Source organism: Budorcas taxicolor, chromosome 1, assembly GCF_023091745.1.
Source record: "Budorcas taxicolor isolate Tak-1 chromosome 1, Takin1.1, whole genome shotgun sequence".
Lineage (NCBI taxonomy): Eukaryota > Metazoa > Chordata > Mammalia > Artiodactyla > Bovidae > Budorcas > Budorcas taxicolor.
The window spans coordinates 69,753,441-69,770,598 of NC_068910.1; the positions used below are offsets into that span (position 1 = coordinate 69,753,441).

Consider the following 17,158-nt stretch of genomic DNA (forward strand, 5'->3'; position numbering starts at 1 on the left):
AAATGTTTGCTGAGTAACTCATGGGACTTGCTCATTCATAGTGTGATTTCTACTTTTAGATGCATAGTCTTAATATATGGTTTCCCTTCCCCTCAGCTTCAGTGGCACAATGCCAAAAGGAGGACTTAACTATAGTTGAGTTCTCTTTATCAATTCAACAAAATATCTATGAACACCATTATCAGATGAAATAAGTAGTAGCCAGTGTTAGCCTAGTGCCCACTGTGAGCCAGACACTGTTCTGAATGCTTGATACATATCAGCTAAGTTGATTCTCAAAATTGTTGTGTGTTGTGTAACCACACAGTTACAGTGCTCACTCAACTACAAGTGTTAGTTGCTCAGTCGTGTCTGTGGGTCTTTGCAGACCCATAGAATGTAGCCTGCCAGATTCCTCTATCCATGTCATTTTCTAGGCAAGACTACTGGAGTGGGTTTCCATTTCCTTCTCCCGGTCACCCAGCTATAAGTGACGGAAATATTTCAACCTGGAGAGCTGATTCGAAAAGTTTTAGTTTTATCTATTAGGCTCTGCTGACATCTATGAAGTCATCTTTCTAAGAACACAAGTTTAGAGGCTTTTTTACTTAATCCATGGAGTCACAAAGAGTTGGACACGACTGAGTGACTGAACTGAACTGAACTTTACTTAATCACTCAGCTCAGATTATTCATTGCATACAAAAATATATATGTCATAATGAATATGTTTCTCATAGTCCAAGCAATTTTACCAAGAACTCCTAGTCTACTAGCATCATGAAAGGTACCTCTGCCAGTATCATTGTTTTAAATAAAATAAAATATTTATATTCACCTTTGAATCAAAATACAAATATTACAAATATATTGAAATTTGAAGAAAGCCCTTTCATGAAAATGCAACTTTATAAGTGACATCTAGTAATTTTTATTTTCTGGCGATAGATTTAAGGTATAACTTTAAAACTATGGAAAACATTTAAAATATAGTCATAAGAAGAAATGTTAATGTTAGTGAGGAAGAGGAGTCCAGTTTTCTCAGACTTGGTGGCCCAGAATTTCAAACTACCATAACTACAGTATTGGGTTTTTGTCAATCGTCTCATGAAGCTGAGTGATACCTTTTGGCTTTTTCCTAGTAAGCCATCTCTTACATGAACATAAGGAAAATTTCTAAAGGAAACAAAGTCTGGAGCAGCAGATAGAAAAGCTCAAGGTTAAGGTAGATTATCATGATGTGTTGAATGCCATCAATATAATATATAATCATTGATTGTCTGGGAAAGGTTAGAATGTTTACTCAAAATGTTATTTCTTGCCATAAATATTGGTTAGAAATGGATAATTTGAAGATCTTATATGAATAGAGTTTTGAATATGAGACAGTCGTTTCTTACTAATGGCTCACAAATGATTCAGGTGTGACTAAACATTAGCAAAGATCCTCAAGCCCCTTGAGGCCATGACTAAAAGCCAGGAATCAGCAAATTACTCAGCTAGTCCTGCAAATTAGCCAATAGCATTATGATGTGTAGTGGTTCCCATTCACACTAAGTATATAGAAACGGCCCTCTACAGGGATATTGTCCAGATTGAAGCCACCTGTGTTCCTTCTCTGCCCACGGAAAGCCTCAACACTAATACCATGTGTGGCTACTATGAAAACTTCTATGGGGGCTGTGGTTATGGAAGCTGTAGCTATGGAGGCCTTGGCTGTGGCTATGGATGTGGCTCTGGCTATGGCTCTGGCTTTGGCTATTACTATTGAGGACGCCGTGGAAGAGCCTCCTCCTCTGCACCTGGACGTCAAGATTCACCAGTTCTGAACCCTATATATTCTGTGTTTTTCCCTGGATGATGATTATCTTGTATCATGGAAATCTAGTACGGTCTGTCATTACCCGACCATCTAACCTACAAATTCCCTGAATTTACTCCATTAAGTGGGAGATGGTGAAATTCACATGTGACCTCATACTTCTGCTTTCGTTAGGATGATGGTGTCAAGAAATTGCCTTGACATTCGCACTGGAGCTTGCTTCTCTGTTGACCTAATAAACTTGTTCAATCTAAACAGAAACTCTGGTCTCTATGCCAATTATTTGATTTTCAGCATTTCTGATAGTGCTTGTGTTTCAGTTTTTAGGAAAGTCAACAATTGCTTTCTTGGGGAGCTATTTTTCTCTTATTATTCTTAAGTTAGTTTCTTTATAGTTCAAATATCAGTTGTCTTAGAAAAGTAACTTACTTTCTGTAGACTTCAGTTTCCTCCTCTGCTTCTGAGGGAATAAGGTGTTATGTTGGAAAACTCTTAACACAAAGCCAAATATCACTTCTGTCCATTTTAAAGGTATGAGAGATATAATGTTAAGAATACTTTAATAATGAATTGCATCTCAAGCTAGCAATAAATTGTGAAAATATTTGGCAGGCATGGGGGATTATAATACTAAGATAAAAACACTATTACAGATATGGGCTTAAAAATTTCAACATCTCAAAATGTCCTAATTAAAGATGTTGGCTTAGCTGGGGTAGGATCCACTTCTAAGTTCACATTATTGTTGGCAGTTGCTTTTAGCTGTAGAAATGAAAGACTTATTTTCTTGCTGGCTATTGACCAGAGCCCCTTGCAGGATGTCTTCTAGAAGCTACTCTCGGCCACAAAAGACTGCCCATGTTCCCTTCCCAAGTAAATTCCCAAACATGGGATGCTTGTTTACTCAAAGCCAGCAAGGAGGGAGAGAGACTCCAGCAAGAGAGGTAATGCAGTCTTGTGTAACATAATCACATAATCACACATAATAATATACACTTGCCATATTTTACTGGGTACAAATAAGTCACAGGTCTCATACTCACAGGGAGAGGATCACACAAAAAGATTTACATCAAAAGTTAGGAATCAAAGGGGCAAGCTAACTACTGCTGACTCAATGCTACACAATTTTCATACAAGAAATTAGGAAGTTGTTCATTTTCAGTGCACTTTAACAATTCTTACAGTATTAAGATTTTCTTGTGCTTGAAACTTTGATAGAATTCTGAGACTTCATCTGGGATTAGGCTTTTATGTAGGCTATTTTGTTAATAATAACCTCTTTTCCTTCCAAGGAAATTGGTATGTTTTTGATCTCTAAAACGAACAGTGTCTATTTTGGTAATTTGTATTTTGCTAAGAAATTATCCATTTCACCTTGGTTTTCACATTTATAAAATTCTGAAAAGTAGTTTCATATGATGTTTCAAATTTCTTCCATTTTAATGTTCATTTTTCCTTTGTTATTTATTTTGTATGTGATTTCTCTTTTTTTTTTTTTTCAAGTTAGCAAGTAGTTTATAATTCTGTTAATTCTTTCCAATAACAGCATTTTGGCTGCTTATTTAAGTCACTTTTATTACTTTCTGTTTTTTGATCTATTTTTTCCTTTTCTGGTTTTCTTATTTCTCCTTTATGAAGTGTTCTGACTGAAATATTGGTTTTTCTTTTATTTTTAGTGATAAAGGTGTTTGGTGCTATGAATTTTTCTTTAAACACTGCTTTAAATATCTCTCAAAGACTATTATGGATCATTTTCATTAGTTATTTAAAAATCTATAATTTCATTCGTATTTTATCTTTTACCCCCAAAGTTTTCCTAATAGAAGACTTTTTATTTTCTAGGTTGTAAAGAACTGATTGTTTTTCCTACTGCTTGATTTTATTTTTAAAGGGATTTTCCATTCTTTCCTTTCCCCAGTAATTATGAGTTTTGTTGCATGATGTAAGGAAGTATTCTTGCTTGTATTTCTGCTCTACAAAAGATGCTAATTCTGTGTAACATAATATTAAATAGATGATCAATTATAGTGTTTGTTTTGTGTGTGTTGGCAAGAAGGTTAATTTTATATTATGGGGATGCAAAGATCAATATATTATAAGTTTTACCTAATTGATTATATTGTTTAGGCTTTACTTATTATTTCTATTTTATCTGTCTTGTTCTGAGGAAAGTCATCCATTATTAGTGTGTTTTTATCTGCTTCTCCTAGATATAGTTAGATAGATAAATATAAGTGATTCTTCATAAAGATAGTTTTTGTGTTTTTCATGTATTAAATAAAATATTAATAAGTTAAAAATATCTCTTGCTTACTAGTGCTTTTAGAGAAAAATATTTGAAGTCAAGTTCCCAGTCTCTGTAATGTTCTTAAGGTACCCATAAATATGCTGTATAAATATTTAATAGAATTTACCACTGAAGATATCTATGCCTAGAGTTTATTTAGGGAGAATTTGTTTTTAACTATGCATTCATTTTCTTTATTAGATAAAGTGCTACTCAAATCTGTATGCAGGCCAAGAAGCAGCAGTTAGAACTAGACATCAACAGACTGGTTCCAAATTGGGAAAGAAGTACATCAAGGCTGTTTATTGTCACACTGCTTATTTAACTTGTATGCAGAGTACATTATGAGAAACATTGGGTTGGACGAAGTACAAGCTGGAATCAAGATTGCCAGGAGAAATATCAATAACTTCAGAAATGCAGATGACACCACTCCTATGGCAGAAAACAAAGAGGAACTAAAGAGCCTCTTGATAAAGGTGAAAGAGGAGAGTGAAAAAGCTGGCTGAAAACTCGACATTCAAAAAACTAAGATCATGGCATCTGGTCCCATCACTCCATGGCAAATAGATGGAGAAACAATGGAAACAGTGACAGGCTTAATTTTCTTGGACTCCAAAATCACTGAAGATTGTGAATGCAGCCATGAAATTAAAAGACATCTGCTCCCTGGAAGAAAAGTTATGACCAACCTAGACAGCATATTAAAAAACAGAGACATTACTTTGCCGACAAAGGTCTGTCTAGTCTCAGGTATGGATGTGAGAGTTGGACTGTGAAGAAAACTGAGTGCTGAAGAATTGATGCTTTTGAACTGTGGTGTTGGAGAAGACTCTTGAGAGTCCCTTGGACAGCAAGGAGATCCAACCAGTTCATCCTAAAGGAGCTCAGTCCTGGTTGTTCACTGGAAGGACTGATGTTAAAGCTGAAACTCCAATACTCTGGCCACCTCATGTGAAGAGCTAACTCATTTGAAAAGACCCTGATGCTGGGAAGGATTGAAGATGGGAGGAGACTGGGACAACAGAGGATTAGATGGTTGGATGGCATCACCAACTCAATGGACTTTGAGTTTGAGTAACCTCCGGGAGTTGGTGATGGACAGGGAAGCCTGGCATGCTGCAGTCCATGGGGTTGCAAAGAGTCAGACACGATTGAGCGACTGAACTGAACTGAACTGATGTATGGATGTGAGAATTGGACTATAAAGAAAGGTGAGCACCAAAGAATTGATGCTTTTGAACTGTGGTGTTGGAGAAGACTCTTGAGAGTCCCTTGGACTTCAAGGAGATCAAACAAGTCAATCCTAGAGGAAATCAGTCCTGAATATTCATTGGAAGGACTGATGTTGAAGCTGAAACTCCAATACTTTTGGCTACCTGATCCAAACTGACTCATTGGAAAAGTCCCTGGTGCTGGGAAAAATTGAAGGCAGGAGGAGAAGGGGATGACAGAGAATGAGATGGTTTAATGGCATCTCTGACTCTATGGACATGAGTTTGAGCAAGCTTTGGGAATTTGTGATGGACCAGAAAGCCTGGCTTGCTGCATTCCATGGGGTTGCAAAGAGTCGGACACAAGTGAACAGCTGAACTGACTGACTCAGATTTACTGGAGTTGGTTTTGGTAATCGGTGTGTTTAAAAGATATTTTTCCATTTCAACTGTGTTGTGGAATTATTGACTAACGTCTTTCATGTTTTCCATTATGTTTGCACGGACTCGATGGACGTGAGTCTGAGTGAGCTCCGGGAGATGGTGATGGACAGGGAGGCCTGGCGTGCTGAGATTCATGGGGTCGCAAAGAGTTGGACACGACTGAGTGGCTGAGCTGAATTGAACTGATTATGTTTGGAGCCTGTGGGATCTTAAAAAATATTCATTCTTTCATTCTTAACACTCATAATTTGAATTCTCTCTCCTACATTCTTGATCAAAATCTAGAATTCATCACTTTGACATATCTGTTCAAACTACCAGCTTGAGGAATTACTGATTTTCTTTATAGTTTATCTATTTTATATTGAATTAATTGTGCTTGTATCTTCATTTTTCCTTTATTCTCCTTACATTATACTTGAAAATATTTATATTAAAAATTTCCCTTACTATTTGCTTTTTAAAGAGGTTTGGAACACTGATGTTTTAAATGTCCTCTTCTTTTTACATAAATATTTGAAATGGTTTATTCAGTGATAAGCCATACATCTAGTTATTTAAAGGGAATCATTTCCAAATTAAGGAAGACTCTGTCCTCGTGTACCTGACACTCTCCTGTCCTCTGCAAACACATCTTGACAGTGAGGAAGATATATGGGGAATATTGCTATCCTCCTACTCCACCAAAAGACAGAGACTTCGCTGATGAAATTCCTTCTGCACTTTCAGGCAGCAATGTCAGGGATCAGAGAGACAGCCAGTGACACAAGATGAGCCAAAGAGATTGCAAACATAGCTGTAAAAACTCTGAAAATTATTAATCATACTCCACAAGAACTTTGAGCTGACTGAAACAGAGTAGCTATCCTTTTTTTATTTTTTTTAAAAAGATTTAAGTAGAATCAAGATGCTTTTAATAAAAAAAAAATTATCTCATACTATAAATAGTGAAAGGGCCAAACACCTCACACAAAACCCACACACAATCACAGAAATCTACATAAACAATATATGTCACAGTATTGTATTGTAGGTAGGGAAAACAGAGAAATTTGAACAAAAAAAATTTTTTAGACATTTTCCCAAAGGGAAGTGGTTAAGATTGATCTTCTGAGAAACCTATATACAGGTCAAGATGCAACAGATAAAATTGGATATGGAACAATGGACTGGTTGAAAATTGGGGAATGAGTACATCAAAGCTGTATATTGTCACCCTGCTTATTTAACTTATAGGCAAAGTATATCATGTAAAATGCCAGGCTAGAAGAAACACAAACTGGAATCAAGATTGTTGGGAGAAATATCAACAACCTCAGATGCAGATGATACTACCCTAATGGCAGAAAGGGAAGAGAAACTAGAGTCTCTGAATGAGGGTGAAATAGGAAAGTGAAAAAGCTGACTTAAAACTCAACATTCAAAAAACTGAGATCATGGAATCTGGTCCCATCCCTTCATGGCATATAGATAGATAAAAAGTGGAAGCTGTGACAGATTTTATGTTCTTGGGCTCCAAAATCACTGCTGATGGTGCCAGTAGCCACAAAGTTAAAAGATAAATAGCCTTTAGAAGAAAAACTATGACAAACCTAGACGGCATATTAAAAAGCAGAGACATCACTTTAACAACAAAGGTCCTTATAGTCAAAGCTAGGGCTTTCCAGTAGTCATGTGAGTGCTGGACCATAAAGAATACTGAGTGCCGAAAAATTGATGCTTTTGAACTGTGATGCTGGAGATAACTCTTGAGATTCCCTTGGACTGCAAGGAGATCAAACCAGTCAATTATAAAGGAAATCAACCGTGAATATTCACTGGAAGGACTGATGCTGAAGCTGAAGCTCCAGTCTTTTGGCCACCTGATTCGAAGGGCTGACTCATAGAAAAGACTCTGATGCTGTAAAAGGTTGAGGGTGGGAGAAGCGGGTGACAGAGGATGAGATGGTTGAATGGCATCACTGACTCTAAGTACATGAGTTTGAGCAAGCTCTGGGAGATAGTGAAGGACAGAGAAGCCTGGCTTCCTATAGTCCATGGGTCTCAATGAGTCAGACCTTCGTGAGTGAACAACAAATTTGCATTGAATCATATGGTAGTAAGATAGATCAGATGAATATTTTTACAAATTATTGGAAACTGGCAATTCAATAGAAAATTCTGATGTTGCATAGTAGCTTAGATTTGGTACTTATTTTTTAACAGACACAGACATCCTCATTATAAAAAAATATAGGAGGTATACATGGATCCTCATAAAAGAACATCCTGAAAAGATCAGCAATATAGAATTTCTCAAAAGAAACCAAAAGAGCAGTCTCTTCCATAGCATCATGGATGATAACAGATATGTCTACAGCTACTATAGCCATATTCATAGCTACATCTCAGGTCACCAAAGCCATAACCCAAATCACCATAATAGTTGCTGTAGAAGATCATGGTGTGATTCAGAGAAGATTCAGCTGAAGAGAAGATTCAGCTTTAAAAGTTTTAAGTTTATAATCTGCACAGTACCTTATTTACCAAATGAGTGTCACGTGTGATAAACCACAGGCATTGCTAGACTCACATTTCAAGCTAAACTGTCATTAAAACTATCTCAAGAATTCCTCATAACCAATGTATCCAAGCCAAGACATCTGCAGTGTGTCATGATGCCTATCAATATATCGTATGCATTTAGGGAGAGAGATTTGTGGCTTGATGTTTATTCTAGTTTCCAAATTTAAACGCGGTTACTAGCTCCATGAGTTCATTTAATCCATGAAGATTCAGCTTGTTGAAAAGTTTATTTTAGTTTAAAAACTAAATTAAAACCTTCTACCTGCATATATGTAGACCTAGAAACAAAACGGTGGCTTTGAAGTGGAAGAGAAGGATGGGATTTTTGTGAGACAGATGATGGGGTGGCAGAGTTCACTTGTACAACATTGAATAGCTGTATTATAATTTTTATTGAGAAGCAATGTTATATAATACACTTTGGTTTATACTTGGCATAAATGGGTATCAATAATTTTATACATGACACAAAACCAAGGCAAGACCGTGAAGATTAACCTCATTTACCAAAGTATTAGAGGACTTATTCCATTAGAAATTAGAGTTTAAAAATGATCCCAGAAACTCTCAAAGATTTATGGATATGATGTGTCTCCTGATATACCATACTAAAAAAGGCACATCTCTTTTGGTATTCTGCTGAAATGTGTAACCTCAGCCTAGGTATGAGGAAGCTTCAGACAAACCCAAATTGGGAAATATTCTACTAAATATGGCACTCTTGGCAGAAAGTGAAGAAGAGCTAAAGGGCCTCTTGATGAAAGTGAAAGAGGAGAGTGAAAAAGTTAGCTGAAAACTCAACGTTCAGAAAACTAAAATCATGGCATCTGGTCCCATCCCTTCATGGCAAATAGATGGGGAAACAGTAGAAACAGAGAGAATTTATTTTCTTGGGCTCCAAAATCACTGCAAACAGTGACTGCAGCCATGAAATTAAAAGGCACTTGCTCCTTGGAAGAAAAGCTATGGTCAACCTAGACAGCATATTAAAAAGCAGAGACATTACTTTGCCAACAAAGCTCCATCTAGTCAAGGTTATAGTTTTTCCAGTGGTCATGTATGGATGTGAGAGTTGGACCATGAAGAAAGCTGAGTGCCAAAGAATTGATGCTTTTGAACTGTGGTGTTGGAGAAGACTCTTGAGAGTTCCTTGGGCAGGAAGGAGATCAAACCAGTCCATCCTAAAGGAGATCAGTTCTGAATATTCACTGGAAGGAATGATGCTGAAACTGAAGCTCCAATACTTTGGCCACCTGATGCAAAGAACTGACTCATTTGAAAAGACCCTGATTCTGGAAAAGTTTGGAGGCAGGAGGAGAAGGGGACAACAGAGGATGAGATGGTTGGATGGCATCACCGAGTCAATGGACATGACTTTGAGCAAGCTTGGGAGTTGGTGATGGACAGGGAGGCCTCACGGCTGCAGTCCATGGGATGCCGAGTTGGACGCTACTGAGCAACTGAAATGAACTACTAAATATCCAACATTTTAAAACTGTAAAGGACAGGAAACTCAAGGAAAGATGGAGTAACTCTCACTAACTGGAAAACACTGAAAATATATGGGAGCAAAGACAATGTGAAGTGGATCCTGGAAATGAAAAAAAAAAAAAGATGTTAATGAAAACAAATTTTTGTACAAAATTAATTTGTCTTGATAATTGCACTATAGTTATAAAAGATATTAGGGGACATTGAGAAATGGATATATGAGATTTTTTTTGTGTTTAAATAAGTTTTTATAATCTAAAATTATTTTAGTATATGAGGTTCAAAAGGAATGTAAAAGTACTCTTTCTGTTTCATTGGTTTGATCATTTATGACTTCTTTCATGCATCAAACTTTGTTAAGAACCAGTCATATATTGGACACTATTAAGGATGGAGCAGTAAACATATCACATAAAGTCAATATTTTTATGGTGCATATAATCTAGATTAATCCAGATCAGGAAATTCAAGACAAAGATATAAAAAACGAATGAGTTAATTTCTGATAGCGATGGGTTTATGTAAACCCTAAATGATTGTCAGTTATGGGGAATTTAAAGACTTATGTGTAAAGAATGATTCAAACTGAGTAGTCAGAAAAAGCTTCTCTAGGAGAAGAGAGAATGCAAAGTCACTCTGGCTGTTACTTAGAACTGGAGGGCAGAAAACCTGAAGTGGAAACAAAGTAAGTCTGTTTGAAAGACTGAAAAGCCACCAAAAGAAGTGTGAATATTTAATGAAGTGGAAAGGGGTTACCAGATGAACTGATGGATGTGGTCATAGCTTTGGCATGTTGGATTATGTCAGCTATGTTTCCCAAAATGTATCCAGGTGTAGCATAAGAATGCAAGCAAATCAGTTAAATCTGAATGTCATGTAAATAAATTATTTTTTAGTTTAAGTATCCCTCTTGCAATCTATGGGAAATCCAATCTTCTGAATTTTGATTTGAAAATCAATATTTTGAAATTGAAATCTAATTGCATGTCTGGTATCTACTCTAGCAATCCCAATGTGGAACACTTACAGGATTTCAGTAAAGGAAAGTTAGATCTAATTTGTGCCACGCGTGCTATGAGACGGAAAAGAAATTAGACTAGGAAGTATAGAAAATCATGAATGCAACTTGTCGTAAATTTCTAATCACTATTCATCTATGAAAACATCAGTGTTAATTTGAAGATATATAGAATAGCATTGGAAATATATATGAAAATTATATATGAAGTAATAAGACTGAAAATGGAATTGAAATTGATTGAACAAAAGAATACATCCAAAGTGCTCCAATCAGAGTTTAGGTAGAGACTAGCCACTAAATGAGTGGGGTGAACATATTTTTGGGAACTCTAAAATTTGAGGACAAAATCTGAGGAGATTAAAGAGAAGATACTGAGAAGAAGCAGCTGCTGAGGTGGGAAATGAACCAAAGCTGTGTGCATAGGGTGAAGCTAAAGGTTGGAGTTTTTAGGAATAAAAAAAAGGTTGGTGGATCTAACTGTACTCAGAAGCTAGGGAAAATGAACACTTGACCTCTGGATTTGACAAGACTCAGCGGTTTTTGTTTGCTTATTTTATATTTGGCCATGCCACATGGCATATGGGATCTAAATCTCCCTACCAGAGGTGGAACCCATACCCCCAGCCATGGAAGCATTGAGTCTTAACCACTGGACCACCTGGGAAGTCTTGATGATTTCTGCAGGAGCATTTCAATAGAGTAGTGGAGGCCAAAGACCAAAAAATATGATTGAAGTGCTAAAGACATACTAAAATGCCTCCATGGAAGTACACATATGACATTTTGCTGTGAAGCAGAATATGGCAATAGAGATTACTTTGAAGGGTATGAAAGGTGAAATAAGACTTGCTTTATTTTTTGGACTATATTTGAGAATTGAGTATATTCAGAACAACAAACCGGAGGGAGAAAAGAGTGATGCTGTGCAAAGCCCACACTGATATGATCAGAGAGGGCAACTCAACTAGGGAGAAACAAATTAATTCCTGAAAGTAAATAATAGGAGAAAAAAATCTAGTAAATGTTGTAATTAGGAATATTGTGTTGTATAAAAAGTAATGTATTCTGTATTTTAAAGTCAGAAACACAAAGCTACAGGTTACTTACAGTATTTCTAAAAAATTAACTGATATAATTATGGCTTACCAAAATTAGTCACTGTTCTAAGGACTTAAATATCCTTGAAGACTAATTGTTCTGTTATTTCAACTAGTTTTTACTAAAAAGTTATTGTCTGACTGATTTTGCACTGTGGGAGTTGAAGCTATTGCTAGTTTCTATATGAGAAATTGAAGATGTCCTCTGCTTACAATATCTCAATCCAGTAGATAGTGAATTAAATATCACAATAGCATATTTACTTAAAAAAATGCACCTAACAAGAAATGCACATGGAAAATAGATTCAAAAACACATGATAGAATAAAAATTGAATGCTCTAAAGATCCGACCTCCAGCCTGAAAATACTTTTGAGTTTCATTAACATGCTCTGTTCTCTTGACCCATTTGCATAGCTATGATATTAGATGAATCAGGTAACTTAACAAAATCTATGTCCATGTTGTGATGATCCCCAAAGAGTGTTGATTAAAGTGCAGAGGATGTCTAAATTCTTAAACCATCTTCACTGCAATATGATAGGAATTTTACTGTCTAATTCCTATCTAAGGTTACCTGAAAAGGTAATCACTCAGTTGTATCTGACTCATTGCAACCCATGAACTGTGGCCCAACAGGCTTCTCTCTCCATGGGATTGCCCAGGCAAGAATACTGGAGTGGGTTGCCATTTCCTTCTCCAGGGCATCTTACTGGCCCAGGGATCAAACCCAAGTCTCCTGCATTGTAGGCATATTCTTGCCCATGGTTACCTGAAGGTACATATAAAAATGATATTTTGAGGAAGAATTATCACTGTATATCAGAAATTCTTGTGATGTACAAATAAAGCTGCTTTCCCATAAGGATTTTCTTAGACACAGAAATACACTTTTTATCTGTAACCCTACTACCATTTTTCTTTGGCTACCCAAAAGGATGAGTTATCACAGAGATTTGAATGAAGACAAGTTGTAATTCAAGGGCTATGCAAGAGAGCTCAGTATAGCAGGTTACAAAGCTTTTGATTTGATGTATTGAGGCTGAAACTCCAATACTTTGGCCACCTTATGCAAAGAATTGACTCATTTGAAAAGACCATGATACTGGGAAAGATTGAAGGCGGGAGGAGAAGGGAAAAACTGAGGATGAGATGGTTGGATGGCATCACTGACTCAATGGACATGAGTTTGAGTAAACTCTGGGAGTTGGTGGTGGACAAGGGAGGCCTGGCATGCTACAATCCATGGGGTCACAGAGAGTCAGACATGACTGAGCAACTGAACTAACTGAACTGACTGACTGACTGAGAAAGGAACAGCTCTCTAACTTATTGTTAATGCACACATGAAAGTTGGAAAGTTACTTAAAATATTAAGTAATTAATTAGGGGGAAAAAGGAAAATGTAGAAATTGAGTTTCAGAAAATTACTTCTATTCTCATGTTCTTCACTAGAAGTTGAACATAAATAAAATTTATACTCATCAATACATAGGAAAGACATTTTTTTCAGAACTGATTCCTTTGACATTTTTATAAGTAAAATAATCAACTTTGTGGACATGAAAGATCCATTATGGGTTTGCTGAGAAAGGGCACTGAATTACTGGGAAACAACAACAACAACAACAATTTAGAGCACAATTTAAGATTCAAAGGAATTTTTTTGGTATGAAGTGTTACAAAATAAAAACCCTAGTGGGGTCCAATAACTAACATATCTTCTTTTCATGATATAAAGAATGGTTCTAAGAAGTTAAAATGAACATGTAATCTGGGGCAGGACTGTGTAGGTGTGAGTGTATGTCTCTTCTCATCCAAACGCTCAATTAAATAAAAGGAATCCAAACTGAGATGTCAACACAGCAAGCCTGCTGAATTTCTCTGAGGTTTCATCTTTGGTTGTGAACAACAAACTAATTAGATCAGTCATAAAGTTAGCCAATGGAATGAAGGTGTGGTGAGTCACACCCACACTGAGGGCATATAAAAGGCCCTCCGCAGGGAGAAATGTCCACACTCAAGTGACACTTCTACTCTCCTTCTCTACCCGAGAACAACCTCAACAACCAACACCATGTGTGGCTACTACGGAAACTACTATGGTGGCCTCGGCTGTGGAAGCTATGGCTATGGAGGCCTGGGCTGTGGCTATGGCTCCTGTTACGGCTCTGGCTTCCGCAGGCTGGGCTGTGGCTATGGCTGTGGCTACGGCTCTGGCTTCCGCAGTCTGGGCTGTGGCTACGGCTGTGGCTACGGCTATGGTTCCCGCTCTCTCTATGGCCGTGGCTATGGATGCGGCTCTGGCTACGGCTCTGGCTTTGGCTACTACTATTGAGGATGCCACAGAAGACTCTCATTCTCTACACCTGGACACCAGGATTCACCAGCTCGGAAGCCCTCACGTTCTGTGCCTTTCCCCTGGGTGATGCTTATCCCACAGCATGGAAGTTTAATATGGACTATTCCTAGCCTACCTTTTAACCTACATTCTCTGAATTTACATCATTGAGTGACATAAACTGAAGTCCACCTTGACCTCAGAGTTCTGCTTTCATCAAGATGATGATACCATAGTAACTGACTTGATGCCTTCCATGCTGTCTTCGTCTTACCCTAATAAACTTGTTCAATGCAAATAGCAATTCTGGTTTTTATGTCAGTTATTTGATATGCAATATTACTTACAGACACTTTTTGGCAGGATTCTATTCTTTGTGTTTGTACAATTGAGGGGCTCGACGCTGACTGTTGGTGGGAGGCCTTCGCTGGCTGGCTGTTGGAGGTCAGCCTCAGCTCCAGGAGGCTGGCTATAATTCCCTGCCATGTGTGCTGTGTTTTGTGCTTAGTCGCTCAGTCATGTCTGACTCTTTGTGACCCCATGGACTATATTGCCCACAGGGATCCTCCATCCATGGGGATTCTCCAGGCAAGAATACTGGAGTGGGTTGCAGTACCCTCCTCCACGGGATCTTCCCAACCCAGGGATTGAACCTGGGTCTCCTGTATTTCAGGTGGCGTCTTCACTGGCTAAGCCACCTCCTTGCCAGATTGGTTCCAAATACTGCTGTGTGCCTTCTCAAGGCTTGGAAAGGTGAGAAAGTTACTCTAGCAAGATGGGTTCTACAATGCCATACAATTTTATGTATCAGAAACACATACACACGATCACATGCATTTTATTAACTTGTTCATTATATTTCATTGTTAGAAGTAAATAAAAAGTCCTGTCCATTCTCAAGAGGAGGGCATGACTAAGGCATTGATATCAAAAGGTACAAATCATGGAAGCAACTTTGTCTATCACTGATATCAGTGGAAGTTTTGTTCATTTTCAGTGCTGTCAAATAATTTACAGAACATAAAGTTATTTTATCTCTGAAGATTTGGTAGAATTTCCCCCAAATAATTATCTGATCTAGAATAATTTGTGTTAGTCAGTTCAGTCTCTCAGTCATGTCCGACTCTTTGTGACCCCATGAACTGCAGCATGCCAAACCTCCCTGTTCATCGCCAGCTCCTGGAGTTTACTCAAATTCATGTCCATTGAGTCAGTGTTGCCATCTAACCATCTCAGCCTGTCTTCCCCTTCTCCTCCTGCCTTCAATCTTTCCCAGCATCAGAGTCTTTCCTAATGAGTCAGTTCTTTGCATCAGGTGGGCAAAGTATTGGCATTTCAGCTTCAGCATCAGTCCTTCCAATGAATATTCAGGACTGATATCCTTTAGGATGGACTGATTAGATCTCCTTGCAGTCCAAGCGACTTCTCCAACACCACAGTTCAAAAGCATCAATTCTTCAGTGTCAGCTTTCTTTATAGTCCAACTCTCACATCCATACATGACTACCAGAAGAACCATAGCTTTGACTACACGGACCTTTGTTGCAAAGTAATGTTTCTGCTTTTTAATATGCTGTCTAGGTAGGTCATAATTTGTGTAGCATTTACATAATTGTTATCTTTTTTGTTTGTTTCTTCCATGATACTCAATTTCTTTATAATTTCTGAAGGTTTTAAGTTTGGTATTTTGTATCCCCCTTGGAAATTATCCATGGTATCTAAGTTTTCAAATTTATATGCATAAAGATGCATATTATTTTTAAAACTCCTTGTTTCATCTTTTTTTCTTATTTTGCATATGCTTTTTTCTTCATAGTGTTCAGTACTATGAAACACTTTATAGTACATTTTTTTCATAGTGTTTACTGCTTTTTTCCATAGTGTTTAGTACTATGGATTTTTTTCTAATTACTACTTGAAATTTTCTTGCAGATTCTGTTAGGTACTACTATCATTATCATTTTTTATTTTGAAATTCTATCTCAGATTATAATTCTCTTCTGCCTGAGAGTTTTTTAATCAACAATTTATTCTCCAAGTATAAATAGCATTGCAAATTTCTCTCTGCATAGCAGTCAGAAAATGTTTTCTGCAATATTTTTATATTTAAAACATGTTAACTTTTTCTTTACAATCAATTTTTGGTATTTTCTGTGGAAGCTTGAGAAGAAGCTTTACTTTCCATCATCAGTATATAGATGAATATACACCCAAAGCTACCTTGTTAGTTACATTTTTAGGTCTTCTTTCTTTTTAATCAGTTTTTAAATTTTTTAACTATTTTATCTGTCTGCCTGAGAGTGATAAGTTAAAGTTGTTCATTATTATTATTGTGAATCTATCTAAGTCTTTATCTCTCTCTGATAGATAGGTAGGCCAATATATATGCATTTTTCTTAAAGATGGTATCTGTTTTTAGCACATAAGTAAAATACTCAGATGTGTAATATACCTTTTGTTAGGTTATTGCTTTGGGGAAAAACACTGGAGTTGAAAATAAATCTCACTATGCTACTACTCTGCCAAAAGACACACAGTACATGGACTGGTGGAATTTTTTCTGTACTTTTAGGCAGCAATGGCTAACGGAAGCACCAGTCACACAAGATAAACTAAACAGACCAAAATAACTTTGCAATAACTCTGAACGTTATAAATCATAGCTCACAACATCCATGTGGTAACCTGAACAGGATGAGTTCAAGTACATGATGTCAGTGAGGAGAAGAACTAGCAATAACATAAACTTTAGAAGAAAAGTGAGATCTTCCCAGAGGCATATTCAAGTACCAAATATAAATAAAGAAGGGGGGCTTCCCTGGTGGCTCAGTGGTAAAGACTCTGCCTGACAATGCAAGAGAAACGGGTTCAATCGCCAGTCTGGGAGGATCCC

The 17,158-nt window shown here is 37.1% G+C and overlaps 1 protein-coding gene across 1 annotated transcript; it reads left to right on the top strand.

Moving 5' to 3' along the window:
• The first annotated feature begins 1,640 nt into the window (after positions 1 to 1,640).
• Positions 1,641 to 14,262, top strand: LOC128052111 (keratin-associated protein 6-1-like). The gene is made up of 2 exons (XM_052644562.1): positions 1,641 to 1,801; positions 13,980 to 14,262. The coding sequence occupies exons 1-2, from the start codon at positions 1,641 to 1,643 to the stop codon at positions 14,260 to 14,262; spliced, it is 444 nt and encodes a 147-aa protein (XP_052500522.1).
• The last annotated feature ends 2,896 nt before the right edge of the window (positions 14,263 to 17,158 follow it).

Excerpts from the sequence above, each read along its gene's own strand:
- LOC128052111 (XM_052644562.1), top strand. The coding sequence starts at position 1,641 with ATGAAAACTTCTATGGGGGCTGTGGTTATGGAAGCTGTAGCTATGGAG. Across the intron at positions 1,802-13,979 it reads CTGGACGTCAAGATTCACCA|AACAACCTCAACAACCAACA; the intron begins GTTCTGAACCCT and ends TCTCTACCCGAG.